The sequence below is a fragment of the Ciconia boyciana genome, chromosome 4, assembly GCF_034638445.1.
Source record: "Ciconia boyciana chromosome 4, ASM3463844v1, whole genome shotgun sequence".
In the NCBI taxonomy this organism is placed as follows: Eukaryota; Metazoa; Chordata; class Aves; order Ciconiiformes; family Ciconiidae; genus Ciconia; species Ciconia boyciana.
Window position 1 is genome coordinate 92,432,755 of NC_132937.1, and position 15,004 is coordinate 92,447,758.

Consider the following 15,004-nt stretch of genomic DNA (forward strand, 5'->3'; position numbering starts at 1 on the left):
CATGAGAGAAATTTATTATCACTAACACCCTCTGCAAGAGCAGCCATCCACAACATACTGTATTTTATTACTATTGGGAATGGAGTTTGTTATTCCCCTGGTAGCAGCCTCTAGCTTGTCTGAAAAGATTATAAACTATAAAGATAAGATTAGAGATAGAGTTTTGATGAAAGGCTGGCTCTAGTCTTTTAGATCATCACTCTTCCTTTCTTTCTACAGCCTAGGCATGCAAGTAACATGGAAGGATCTTTGAAGCTGCTTGGATAAGAAATCAGAATTTATGAAATGCCAAGATAAGGCTGAATATGTTGCATTAACTCTATCCCCACGTAGAATACATATGTTAAAATATGGTACTTAATGGCATGTTTCTCAAACACTAGTGTTTTTTGTAGGCTTTTTTTCAGTTATGACAACTTGCTTGGTAATTTTTAATGATTTTTATAGAATACTTACAGTAGTTAATGTCCACAGTAGTTGAATAAATGTTTATCAGGGTCTGCTTTTGCAGACTTGTTTAACAAGTTGGGGTTTTTTTACAGTAAGCTTTGGTCCCTGTAGAGCTTTTTTCCCCTAGCACTTCACATTCATACATACACACAAAGTTCTATTCTAAGTTCTATTGTCTACTGTATAACTACTGTGAAGTCTATTTTTGTAGTGCTTCTATACGTACTTTCCTGCTAAATGACTTCCACAGACTTTCACAGAATACATACACATGTATTTGTCATGTTTTGGCAAAATATGTATTATGCTTCTCTGGATAACAGCATGTTTCTGTGAAATTGAAGGCTACATTTTGAAGCATTTGCACAAAAGGACAAAGGCACATTTGTATGCTTTATCTTACTTCCGTGTGTCTGCATGCTGAATTGTGGAATCTCAGTGTTTCTTAAACTCATTTTTTATAAGTAATTTTCTGGTTATTTAAAAAGACAAAACACTGACATAGAAAATCCTCTTAGGAGAGGGAGAATAAAGAAGCAAGGGTGGATTTAAAAACTTAACCAAATGCCAGATTCTGGAGGCACGGGTGTTGTGTGCCATCACCTTGAAATAGCTATCTCTGTGACATATTCTAGTTTGCAGGAAATCAGTCGTCTCCTGCCTATCACAGAAGTTACAGAGCTCCCAGGAATCTCAGCAGCAAAGTTCATTGATCTGCACTTTATACTAAATCAAATTATAAATCCCTTCCTCTGATGAATTAGCACCTTTCCAGAAAGTTATCAGTGAAGTTACTCCTCCAAATACTTAAGTATCCATGGATCTCAAAGTCCGTATTTCAACACGGATATTCACAGGTAGCTAAACTGGAGATAGAAGCCCCTTCCACAGCTGCACACTTAAAAGAGTTCTGGAGAAAAGAGACAACATTTTGCCATGCATATACACTTTTCTCACATGATTTTAACAGACTTTTCTCACAGTAGGCACCATTTTTATTCCAGTTTTCCAAAAAGCTCATAGCATTTCCCCTGAAGACTGCATGTCATCTTCACCTTTCACAGTCCTGCTCCTACTTATGGTAAACACACAAACTATTTGATCCAAAAAAGATGATGCTGACACTGAACAAAAGCTATGCTAAAGAAATTAATCTCAAATAAGTTTAAACTCCAAACACCTTTTTTAGTTCTTGCCCTTCACTATGAGCCTTAGCTCTCTGCGCAGCATGGAATCCATAAAGTAATCACTGGAGATTAAAATAGGTACCAGATGGGTTTGAGTTATTTAATTAGTAGTATCCCTTATGGAGAAGGACACTTCCAAGGGTGGACAATTTGTTCCACTTAAGTGAGGTTTTCATGATAATGACAGTAAATTCTCGTTTGTTCCCAAATCCTCCCTTGGTCTCCATCATCCCTATATTCCAATTGCCAAATTAATCAATATGAAAAATGGTAATTTCCATTATCTCCGAATGCCTAACTGCTTTCCTTGTACATCCCCAACAGTCTCCTCAGATCATGTGACCAGCCCTTTAACACGTCTGAATATCCTGCACAAATGAAATACACATTTTAAATCGTCCACCTTGAAAAATAAACAGAAAGTAAAAACCACACAGCAGACACCTTTCTCATGACCTCCAAATCTGAGCAAGTGATAAATGAGCGTGGACTCAATAAAATGGAACAGCTTATTAGTCTCAATTGTGTCCACGCAATTCTATCTGAACTGATTTTCCCACCCTTACCACAAAGAAAATATGTCAGGTATATTGAGGAATAATGGCAATAAAAAGTCACAACCAAGCCATGATTTCACAGCGTGTATGACACAAATTGTACCATTCTCAGCATGAAGGCGTCTGGAGCCAGAAGGGACTCTGGAGGATGCCAGAACATAGAAATACAATAATAACAACATTAGCTAGGAGTCTATGACATATATTTCTAATGTGTCTGTATTCAAATGGAAGTGTGTTCACAAGTAAAATACACTACAGAAATGCTGACTTCACATGTATTAATAACTGAGGGCCAATTAAAGAGCAAATTTTTTAAAAAGCAGACTTTTAAATATTAACTCTTGAATCCAAATTCTGTTACTTAAGTAATCAGATTTTCAGAAGTTCTCAAATCCCAACAACCCTCAATTTATAATTCTGAATTTCTTTAAACTTAATACCAACAATTGCACAAAATACAAGGGCATGAGAATTGAAGATAAACCAGTACTTTTGAGCCACAGGTCTCAGTTCCACTTCAACGAAGCAGAACTGGGAACCAAAGCCGTTTGGTATTTGCAATCCTAATGATGATTTATAAATGTTGCATGTAACTTTGTGTACTTCATCAAGTAAAAAAAGCCATACAGGAAAGTGTATATTAAGGAGCTGATGCATTCTAAATGGATGGAAGCATAGAGTGACTTCTACAAATAACAGTAATAATATTCCATTAAATCAGTGGCCTAGAAAATACATCTGGCAATGCTAGAGATGAAACATCAGGAAATAGTCTATATGAAAGAGAAAGAATAATGTAACTTAGAAGCAGTTTAACAGACAGCTGGCAGAGATGCATAAGCAATCTGCACTGTTCTGTGCAAGAAAAGCCTCAACGCAAGTAACAGTAGGAAACGTTCCCCAATATCAGAAAATGTTAAAGGGAAAGAGCTAGGAAAACGAATGCATAAAACCCAAGGACACATGGGTTTTATGAGAGAACAACAGTTTATTCAGGAGTGCTTAAAGAGGCTAAACTTGTATACATCTGACTCATTAACAATCCTGCTCCACAGAGTAAATGTTTCTAAAAAATACAGTGCGTTGTCCAAATTCCAGGATATTTTGGGGTAACTTACCACTACTTACGAACTGAATGCCTTCAAATGTCATTTCCCTACTTCTTCCCTCAGACAACTAATTAAAAATTTATGACAAACAACGGACTTGTATCAGGATCAGAAACCACTTTATCTGTGCTATAAAAACTTCTTAGACTATTGTTAAAGTAGGTGCCACACAAAACACATGCTGCATAGATCAGCAGATACCAGTAATAGCTATTATATACACTTGTTTTATTTCACTTGCTTTGGACTGAGGCAGAGTTACATTTCTTAATAGAAGCTGTTTTAACTTACTGAGATTTGGGTGTAGACTTCCAAAATTGTAAAGAATTATCTACGAGTGACTCACAGATCAGTTTTTGCATGCCTCCTTGCTTCGTGCTGTATGCACAAAGCCCTAAAACTCTATTTTAATTTTTGGGGGTGGCAGGGTGAGGCACTGTTCAGGTATTTTTTTCTTTAGTAGGGGTTGCTTTGTTCTGTTTTTACATTTGACATTCAGGAACTGTACACACATGAAAGCCTATCACCTGGCCCATATAAGAAAAAGTTCCTACTGCTAAGACTGATGAAAAAATTACAAGCTGTTGACCCCTGAGATAGATAATGACTGGAAAACCAGTGGCATAATGACATCAGAGGAGGCAAGACACTAGAGCACAAACAGCCGAGATGTACATTTCAGAAACTTTTTGTTTCTAATGAAAATACATATTTACTTTAAAATGACAAAAAATTAATGCTAGTAATATACTTTTTTCCACGAGGCTTTCCCAAGGGAGCTGGAGCTGACATTCATTGCTATGTGGAAGGTAACACACACGATAAAATATATTTTTCCTTGTCATTTGGAGAACTGGAATATTTTGCTATAAAACATTCAATTAAAAATTAAAAGGGGTGAATTTTTCATTGCTAAGGAGTAATTTTCAGATTCTCATACTAATCTCTTTCACTAAATTCTGGCCCAATAAAGACACTCTCAATTACTGAGGGCAGCGATGGCTCTTCATTTTTTTTTTTTTTGCATTGTTTGGAAAAAATGGCATCCAGAGTTGCTCCAGCATTACAATGACATAAATATCTGTAAGGAATTACAAGAGTTATTTAAAGAGCTTCAGATTTAATCTAATTCTGTCAACTAACAGATCCTTGCAACACCATAAAAAATTTAACACCAAGCTAATATTTTCCTCTTTTTTTCCCCAGCAACATTTCATTCAACAGGTGTAAAGAAAAGGTTTTAAAATGTCCAGAGTTGGCATCCAGAGTTGCTCCAGCATTACAATGACATAAATATCTGTAAGGAATTACAAGAGTTATTTAAAGAGCTTCAGATTTAATCTAATTCTGTCAACTAACAGAACCTTGCGACACCATAAAAAATTTAACACCAAGCTATTATTTTCCTCTTTTTTCCCCAGCAACATTTCATTCAACAGATGTAAAGAAAAGCTTTTAAAATGTCCATTACCTTATTCCACTCACTTATTATTCTCAAAAAAACACAATACTCTTCTCCCAGCTTTAAAGGAGCATTATAAAACTTCCCATAGTAATGTCTGTCTCCAAGAGCAATTGACATGTTATCAGCAACATCCTTCGCCAGAAATTCGGCTGCCACATATCCTTTAACATCAGTGGTGTTACTGAAGAAAGTTGCAGCAGCAAAAGAGTCACAAATAAAAGTGCTCTGCAAACCCAGAGGAAGCACAATCACTTGATAAAGACTAGAGTGAAACAAAAAAGTAAACATTAGCCCTCACTTCAATGTACTAAGCATCAGACATTCATTAATTCACATTGTCTTTTCTGTTTGTAGCCTCTTAACTGCTTTTTATTATCAATGCCCAATATGAACGCTTCTTATGCTAAAATATTTCTCTGTGTGTGTGTTCCATTGTGTTTTGAACCAAAAGCACTGCATGCACAGCTCAGAGCTGGTTTTCCTCATCACATGCACATCAACTTTACATGTTTATTCATGTTCGGAAGAGCACCAAACTGAGTTATTGCAGGCTACCTCTTGCTTCTCTCATCTAACACATAAGTTCACATAAGTTCACCTATGAAACAATACATCATTGGCCTCTAAAAATGATTCATAATTTCCCAGAAACAAGACTTTTTCCATTTAAAGAAAGCAAGGAAGATACCATTTGTAAAAAATTAATCAAATCTGTCTTCATATCTCTCAAAACAATATTTAGTCTATGGTATCCAACCATAGGAAGACTAATTATGAGGGCTGTTACACTAGTTATTTCCTGAAACATTATTAGCTTTCAAATATTTTCTGCTTTAGTGTTATGTTGAGTTACAATTACCTTTTCCTTCTGTCACAAAGAGCACTTAGTAAGGCATAAATCCTTTTTCTCTAGAAATATATTTTGGTAGTAATACACTAATATGAAAACACTACTTCAGAATATGCATAAATACAGCCATTGTTCACCATTTCCTCTGGCTCCTAGGAAAAAAAAAAAGTACTGGCTGCATAAGTTTGTTGGAAAAGAAAAATCACACAGGTCGAGCTGTGCTTGGATCTATCAATAAAAGTCTACTGTAACTTCACTGTGGATAAAGGGAAAAAAAAAAAAACCAAAACCAACAGTGAAAATTCAGAATTATCAAAACCAGAATTTTGTTCCAGAAAGCAGGGAAGGGTCTGAAGCCAGATATTACTCTGCTAAGGGAGAAGGAACTGGGAGTTACAGCTTAAGTTTTCTCCCATTGCTAACAAAAATAATCTAACCCGCACAAAAAGTTCCCATATGCAAGTAATATAAATCTGCAGAATGTTTTCTGAAGGGGTGAGGAGTGCACAAAGACAAACCTGATCGGTCCATTTCGATCTTCTGCTTTCCGGAGTCTGAGCAAGGGTGCAGAACCTTTTACTGCAACAAATTCTACATCTGGGAAAGGGGGATCTAAAAAGTAAACAAATACCAGTGCTTCAGAGAGGTTTTAGAAATATTTCAGGCATGAGGGTCCCTAGCTATTTTTTGCCCCAAAACTTCCTCTGTTAACTAAGCCTCAAATCCCTGATGGCTCAAGTTTGCAGGCAACATAAACAGTCTGGTCAAGAAAACCACAGAGCAAATATGAGTGTGATGGCATGGCAGCCCCAACTCAAACCCCTGTATTGACGTATATCTGCTAGCTGCGAAAAACAGATATGCCCCAAAATGATGGGAGACTACAGAGAAATGACACAGGAAAGATTTGTTGGAAGAAGCAGTATTATTTATTAGACTAACTGAAATAGGCAAGGAGAAGAACAAGATGAAACTCCGGGCACACAGCCCACTACAAGAAAGAAAATGGTATGAATAAAGGAGAATCTATTACCGTCAGAAGCACTTTCAAGAAGGCAACTTCCTTAGTTACTGCTCACAGTCAGCTAGCAATATCCAGCCCCTTAAATTGGATTTCAATATGGGTGCAGAGCTCTTAATTTGTTTTAGTGGGAATTTGCATCAAGGCTGAAACTGAACAAACACCTCTGCCTCTAATTTCAATGGCAATGACAACAGCTGCACACTGACAGAGACTGGTGCTATGATAATGGAAATTACCGCTATCAGCCTGGAAGCAAAAAATGAAAAGATCTTCAGCGTGCACAACTGAGGGAGCAGAGCGTGAAGCATGGATACGATCTACCCCAGAAGTCTGAAAGAACTAGCACAGATATTTACAGGTATGGCTAGGCTGTTTGAAAACTGGTCTATCAAGCTGCTGATGTGGTATCTGACTAAACACTAACAAATGCAGTGCTTATATACAGAAAACCAAGGCTTCAGAGCACCATTAGAAAGAATAATCAATGTAATGAAGACAAACAAAAGAAAACCAATGCAGATTTGCCAAAGTTAAGTCACATCAGGCAAAATCTTGCTGATGTGCGTGGATTTTTTGAACAGCTGGAATACAGATAGCTGTACATATATGTCGAAACATAGAAAATTGTTAGTTCAGCAGGAGAAAATGAGGCTTGGTAGAAAAACTGTAAAGTGGGTAAATAACTGGTAAATAGGGAGCTAGCAAAATACAGCATGTTGGAAGCAGAAGTACTGGGGTGCAGGAAGGTTATTAGAGGAGTTCCTCCAAGACTAAACAAAGTCAGTACTAAGTCTAGCATTTTGTTCACAATCATGGTGTAAAATCCAGGTGCATACAGATGAATTTTGCTGCTCAAACAATGTTAGTGTAAAACAAAAGCATTATGGAGACATTATGCAAGAAGAACTGAATCACCTTTACAGCTGTTACTTTGCAGAAATGGGATGAAATTCACCAGTATGAAGTACAAGGTGATACACTTGGGGCTACTAATAAGAATTTTTTGCTGTATATTTTAAGTTCCTTCGAGTAGTAGGAACAGCATAGCAGTACATCTCAGAATGAATGTTAGTCACCCAAATGGTAACAGAAAAAAAAAAAAAAAAGGAAAGGTTGCTCTAAAAAGCATAAGAAACAGCTTTCTGTAACACTAGAATAGTACCACCAGAGGTACAGAAGGCCCAGGCATGATCATTTCACAGTGTTTGAAGTTCCAAGCATCAGTCCAACAGAGCTAAGAGAAATCAGTGCAGAGGGTGACTACAAGAAAGATCCAAATAAAGGAGAACGAAATGAGGGAACGAAAACGTGTCTTTGTAGCCTATGAAAAAGAAATCTGAAAGCCTACAAGATCTCTGCTTTAAGCAGATGAAACATGGGAAAGGAACAACTTAAGCACAGTATGCCCAAAATAAAGACAACAGGCCATACAAGCATCCCTAGCAAGAAAAACCCTTCCTTGCCCTTGGCAAAAATCATCAAGAGAACCTCCTGAAAGCTCACCTAGCCAAATGAATTACACCAGTAGTTCCCTTTACCAGGTCCTCTTCAAAACCAGGCTATGGGTGAAGTACCAGTGAAGAAACCAGCTGTGAATGTTTAGGATTCACATAAGATTTATATCTAGCAAAGCCTTAATGTTCTACAGTGGCTTCCCTCTAGCAGAGACAGGGCAGAAAACCCTTTCAGATAGTTGTCTGAGTTAATGAAGCGTATTGCATGGCTGCCTGCAAGAACAGGAAATAGTCTTTACTTCAGAGAGTCTTTTCAATACTTCTGCAACTGCAGATACTGTAAAACATAGACAGTATTTCTATCTGAACAAAATAAATGAATAAATAATATTTGACAGCCAACCTTTATGTCCTTTGCACCCTGCAGATGTAAGCAAACAGAACTTAAGAACTGCAAACCCTCCCTTAACTTCAATGGATCCTCAGTGCAGACATTGCCAGCGGACAGAGTGACAGGAAAATATATCTGTCAGGGTAGATTCATCTGGTACATTTCTCCTATCTTCCTTTCCTTTGGCATCCAATACCACCAGGAGACACTATTAATTTCTCTTGAGAACTTTCCAATTTCCAGGAATAACTTGGGAATTTCTTCTTTAATGCCAGCCAGAATGTACATTGCATGCAACTGTTTTGCATCTTTTTTTTCCAGATAAGCAGTGCAAGGGAGAACAGGGGACAAAAAGACTGCTGCCTAAGTTCATAACAATTACATTTTTTTATCTTCTATAATTTCACAGGAAAAATGCAAAACATGAAAATAAATAGCCATCCAGCACTGACAGCCCTAGTAAGTGGGCAAAAAAGAGCAAAATTTGAAAAAACACACAGTGTTTTTAAAGCGTGGACTCTTTTGCCATTTTTAGTTGCTGGTAAGAAATACAAATTACTACAAACATCAAGCACACCGAACACAATCTGCCTGTTTTAATAAGAAAAGTGAACAACTTGCAACAATGCAAAATAATAATAATAATAATAATAATAATAATAATAATAATTTAAAGGAATGGATTTCATTTTTGCTTCAGTGACCAGAAAGGAAACTCTGAAAGAGTTATTTCATATGCAGTATTTGGCCACTACAAACTTTTATTAAAAGAAGCACCTTTCCAGAAACTTAATATTAAAAAAAAAAAAGAAAAAAAAAGTCTGCTGTGAGGTCATAATAATTTCCAGATTTAAAAATCCACATGGAAAGAATACTAACTTAACACCATCTAGAACAGGTGGAGGGAAAAGGGGAATGCTACGGAGAGATGAGGACTTGCACTAGGTGGGCTGTGAGAAGAAAGCAAAATCCTCCCGTCTGTTCAGGTGCTGTTAGCACCTTGTGTTTGTTAAAGGTTTTTGTGTTTTTTTTTTTAACTCTTCACCAGCAGAACAGACTAACATGTCTGTAGCAGCACCAGGAAAATGCAGAAGAACAGAGCAAGAAATGCAAGTATTTCCAGAGACAGTCCCACTCTAAGCACTTCCTTGTCATAGCAGTGCTATGTTACTAACTCATGGACATTTCATATACAGGCTCATTTTCTACAGTGAGAATCCATCTGCTGAGTCTCCCTCTGAACATGAAGGCAGGCTACAGGAAAGAAGTGCATGCCAGGAAGCGCCTACCATTGCAACAGCACAGGCAAACAGCATGTGCCTCAATGCTGGAGCAAAAGCCTGCTTGGTGTTTTACTGTAATCATGCTTTTCAGAAAAAGCTAGCATGCTGGAAGCAATTCACTATTAGTTATCATGAAAGCATTTCACAATGGAACAGCTACATTTCTTTCTTTAATCCTGGAAATGAGCTGTTTACTTCTTGTTTTAAAGCCCTGGGTTTTGCCAATACTGTTTACTGCTGCAGTCCAAGGCCTTCACAGGCAAACTGCCGCACTACATGGAACATGGACCATTCTCCAGTAGTGGTAACAGGAATATTTAATGCCTTTCCTGTCATCTGACCTTTTGTACAGCTCTGAAGCTATAACTCTGGGACAACACTGTGCTTCTTACCTTTGGATGTATAATGCAGGCAAGAAAGGTTGTAAGCTTCCTATACAGACACGTCAAAAATGAATGCACAAATCTATTTCTATCCCACCCCATATATCGATATGCACAAAACCTGTTAAACTGAACGATTTGTACCATATTAAAAACCTTTGCTTGGTGCCAGCATAGCTCTCTTCACAGCTTCCCTTCATCATTTTGTGCTAACGATAAAGCTTTAAAAATAGTAATGGAATTGAACCATGAAGTCCAAAACCAGATGGCAACTCTTCCCAAGTTCAGGGAAGTCAAATCAAAGATTCCTCTTAAGGCCAAGTTCTAACCAAAAGAACCCTTTGCTGAAATAACACCATCTGCGTGATCTTCATTTCCTGCAAACAAGGGATTTTTTTAATGGTTAACTGAGGGCTTTATGTCCAAAAAGTTTTTTACTGAATTTCAAAACAAGGAAGTCAAAAACACTGCTGTAAAATAAAAAAAAAAAATAAAAGCTAGTGATATTGATACAATAGAAAAGGTTTTTTACCATTTGTGTTACTGTCTGAAGAGTAATTAAGTTTACTCTACATATTACACTATAATTGCTTTAACAAAGAGTGAGAAGAGGTTTTCAACTTGGAGAAAGACATTACTTAGAGAAGGAAGGGAAGGAAGGAGGTTGACTAAATCAAGACTACATCTACAGAAAATGATCATTTAAATCTTCTTTAAATATCATATCTTAAAAAAGGAATTACTAGCAGGGTGTATGTGTGACTTTCATGTATAAACTCATAGCTGAAAAGAGCTTACAATCTATCTTCCTCCCCATTGTAGCCTATCCTTGTATTTTTTTTTCCATTTTGCATTTCAGTCATTTTACTTAATGCTAATTATGCTAACTAGTTGAGGACAACATAAAGGCTGATGCAAATATATCACTGTAAATTTGTAAAGGACTGCCTGAAGCAATACTAAAGAACCCCCAGTTCACACAGATGGAAAAGACTAAAAAAGCAAAGAATTTTGTTCAGCATGTAAAGCACTGGCTATAAAGCATAGACTGTGCCACCTATATCAAGTGCTTCATTAACAGAATGATAGAGGTGATCAGAATGATCATGACTTCACAAATATTTATGAAAAAATTGTTGCTGTGAAGGAGGTCAGAAAAATAACGGAGAAGTGGAGTTCATATGAACTTAAATATCACGCATTTGAGTAGTCTCTGCATAAAAATACAAAGTGCATGCATGAACATATGTATGAAAGTGTTTACAGGATTGGCAGCTAACTTCCTCCCTACATTAAAAAAAAAAAAAAAAATCATGGTCAGGTTTTACTCACTCCCCTTTCCCAATTACATAAATCAGAAACTCCCTTCTTTGCAATACTTGTGCTCTGAAGCTGCACACTGTAATGGACTGTCTCTCTGGAGGAACATGATGTGCGGTCAAAGTAAGAGCTGTTGGATACCACATCTCCTACAGTCTTTCACTTCCTCACTGGAAAGTAGATTTGGTTTTTCCCTCCTTTTCCAGACCTTAAAGCAGTCCCTTTATGAAAGAATGAGTGTAAACCTTTTCCATCATACAACAGAGCAGAACAATAATGTATCTTTTATGTGTGTGTGTACATCCATGGGTGGGCAAAAAAATTAGACATCACAACCTATCTTTAATGTAGTACGTTTTTCACTTACCAAGATGAAAGTGCAGGGCTCTAGAAGATTATACTTAGTATGTGATGGAATTCATTCTTCTAATTCAAGTCACTTTCTAGACTCCCTGCTTCTGAGTCTACTTTCTGACTTACATGTTCATACAAAGAGAGAGAGGATACACACACTCACAAGTATGTAGCCTGCAGGTATATCCTGGACTAAAACAAAAAGAACAGCAGCTGAGAAACATACCTACCCAAACCCACTGGAAAGTACATGTACAAATATGTAAGAAATGGCAGCATGTGTGAACAGTAAGCAAAGAACAAACTCAAAATACACCCTTATTCTAAGCAAAAAAACGAGAAGAGGAAGAGTAATGAGAAATCATCATTGAACCTAATATGAATTATTTTACAAGAAGGAAATGTAATCCAGTAACTCAGGCACAGAAGATCTATTACTAGTGTCCAGAAAATTTTCTGTCTTATAAGTATGATGTCTTCGTCACAGTGGTCTGCTCTAAACTAAAAAAGCTAGCCAGACACTGTAAATAATAGGCATTCATGAACTTCTCAAAGACTATAATTTTGTCACATCCATCATAAGGAATTAATCCCAAAGCAAAGCTTGCAAACAGATTCAAATGTCAATAGTATTTTAATGTGGCTCAACTGAACAAGTTACTCTTATTTATTTAGGATATTAGAAGCGAAAGTGAAAGCATTAGCTCTTTCTCCATTATTCTGTTTTTCAAACACTTGAAAGTGGTTACAAAACTCAGTCTTCTTAAATTCATATGTGAAAACAGATAAGGAAATTAAGAACAATGCCTTGTCTGAGCATGCCCTAATAAATGATCTTCAAAGAGGAAAAGGAACAGAGCCACGTATAAATAGCATAATCCCAACAGAAATAATGAATGAGGAAGTACATCCACCACACTCCTCTCCTTCCTTGGAAATAGACACAAATTCCCTTCTTGCTTAAAAAGAAAATCTTGCTACCATCTTCTTAAAACTACAATATAATCACTGCATAATCATTTTTCATAATTGACTAAATTTCCTTTCTCAAGTAGACAGGTGCTGAGAACTTGTCTAAAATAAGCTAAGAAGACATAAAAGACTGTGCAAGATGTCTGTTACTGGAAGTATGAAAGGAGCAGAATTTCAATGATCCATGAAGCATTTGCTAGACTATATTTACCATCCACAAGATGATGGGCAAAACCAACTTTGAGCTCAGCACAGAACTATTTTTAAAGGATGCTACTTGCCAGGGAGAAAAGCAGGCTTTTAAGTCCCAAGCTCTTGCTTTTTTTCTTTAGAAATACTATGCATATAATATATCCTCATTCAGGAGATATAGATATAAATATAGATATAGATATTCAGGATATAGAAGTAGCTTTCTTAATATGCATTTACAAATCTTCCTTTTTTAAAAAAGACCCAAACTTATTGCTAGCATTTACATGCTTATTGCATTCTGCAACTGTCTTTAAGAATTTACACAGATGACTATCCTTATCAGGAAATTAAGTCCGTTAGGCAGTGGTCATCCAATCGTCTGGCACAAGTCTCTTCACAGTTGTTGGAACTCCACAGTTAAGATTTCCTGAACTCTCAAAATGCAGGAGGTGTGCAGAAGTCAAGAAGATACAACATCTGGACTAGCCATCAGCTGGAGAAACAGACCAACTGACTGTGCATTTGTTAAAGGATGCCATATGAAACCTCAGACAACAAATGAGGCCACCTCCAGCACATTAACCGTAAAACACTTTTGTAAGTCTCAGCTTCCTTAGAGCCTCTGTGCAAAAGGCATGTCTTGCATTTATACAGTACCATTTAGCCAGAAAATCACCAGAGCCAACAAACACTTTTCAGACTTAAGCTGGCAGATAAATCGAGATCATTCCACCCACCATGGAAACATAACCGTCTGGTTTAACAACATATATGATTACCAAATAACTGGACAAATGAAGAAGCAAATTATACACCTACTCTAAAATTATAAATAGTTTTTATATAAATTAAGTTGCTTGTACAGATAATGCAATACCCGAAACATAAGGCACAGAAGTCAAAGGAACACTGCCAGAAGAATTATTTTAACTGTATCCTTTTCATCTTAGATAAGCTGAAATGTTATATTTGTTACTGTCTTATTTAAACTCTCATTATGTGGTGACCTGTGCAGCATGATCGCTGCCAGCTTTTTAATTTTCACTCAATTTCAACCACAAAAAGACCTACTTTTATTTTTTGGCTTCCATTAAAAAAAGCACAATATGCAGCATTCGCATGGCAAGTTTTGGATGAAGATTCCTAATGACAGAGAAACACCTACCTTTCATTGCTCACTGAAAAAACTAACTACCAGATATAAAATGGCTTGTGCAGCAGGATCTTCTTTCAAAATGGAAATGACCTAACTATTACGCGAAGACCTTTTCTGGGCCTATGCATGCGCATTTGTTAAGCACTAACTCAGTGGAGAGGGAAACATGCCAGCTGCCAAGGCACAAATACCACTTCACACAGCACCTGCTGCAAAGTGTTCTCTAAAGCTCTGCTGAGTAAGTGACCTGATGCAATCCTGCAGAGTTTAGGAAAGATCACAGGACGACAGAGTAAAGAGCTACACGTTTACTCAGAGTATGTATTCAAAAATTACCTCAGTCAACCAAATTCTGAGACAGCTTAGTTTTTACAAAGCTACATGTACTCATGAACTCATGGACGCTACTTTTGAGTGACAGCTAGGAAACTTCAGAAGATGAATTATCAAATCATTACTGTAATTTCATTAAAAAAAAAAATTCAGGTCATTGTATAGCCTCAACAGTACCTTTAGGAAACGAGAGATGTTTTGCCTTTCATGAAACTTAAAAACCTTAGATTTACTATTAAAAATATTGTACTACTGTCAATTTCAAAACCACCACAAATGCCCGGTTCTTCGTAAGCAGTCAGAAGAGAACTGGTTCCATCTAGTGACTGAACGGAGTTACAGACACTCGGAAAGCTTTCGTGTTTCTTGCCTATTCCCATTTGTGGCCCCAGTGGGAAGAATACCAGCACCAAACACTGCACAGTGTAACAGTAATAACCTAATACATGAAGTCTGACAGTAGAGGGATGGTGCAAAGCTGTTCTAAACAAAAAATGAGCTACGAAATGACAGATGTT

General features: G+C 36.9%; 1 protein-coding gene across 7 annotated transcripts in view; it reads right to left on the reverse strand.

Annotated features, from left to right (window-relative positions):
• The window catches only part of SUSD1 (sushi domain containing 1), a 46,354-nt gene that overhangs the window by 7,086 nt on the left and 24,264 nt on the right, over positions 1-15,004 (reverse strand). For all 7 annotated transcript variants that reach the window (XR_012042091.1, XM_072859198.1, XM_072859196.1 and 4 more), the window contains 2 exons: positions 6,140-6,233; positions 4,778-5,033 (listed from right to left, as the gene is read on the reverse strand). Coding sequence is in view for 6 of the 7 variants with exons in the window: in XM_072859198.1 (XP_072715299.1) it covers positions 4,778-5,033; positions 6,140-6,233 (350 nt within the window). In the remaining variant the exon portion in view is untranslated. The remainder of the gene's footprint in view (positions 1-4,777; positions 5,034-6,139; positions 6,234-15,004) is intronic.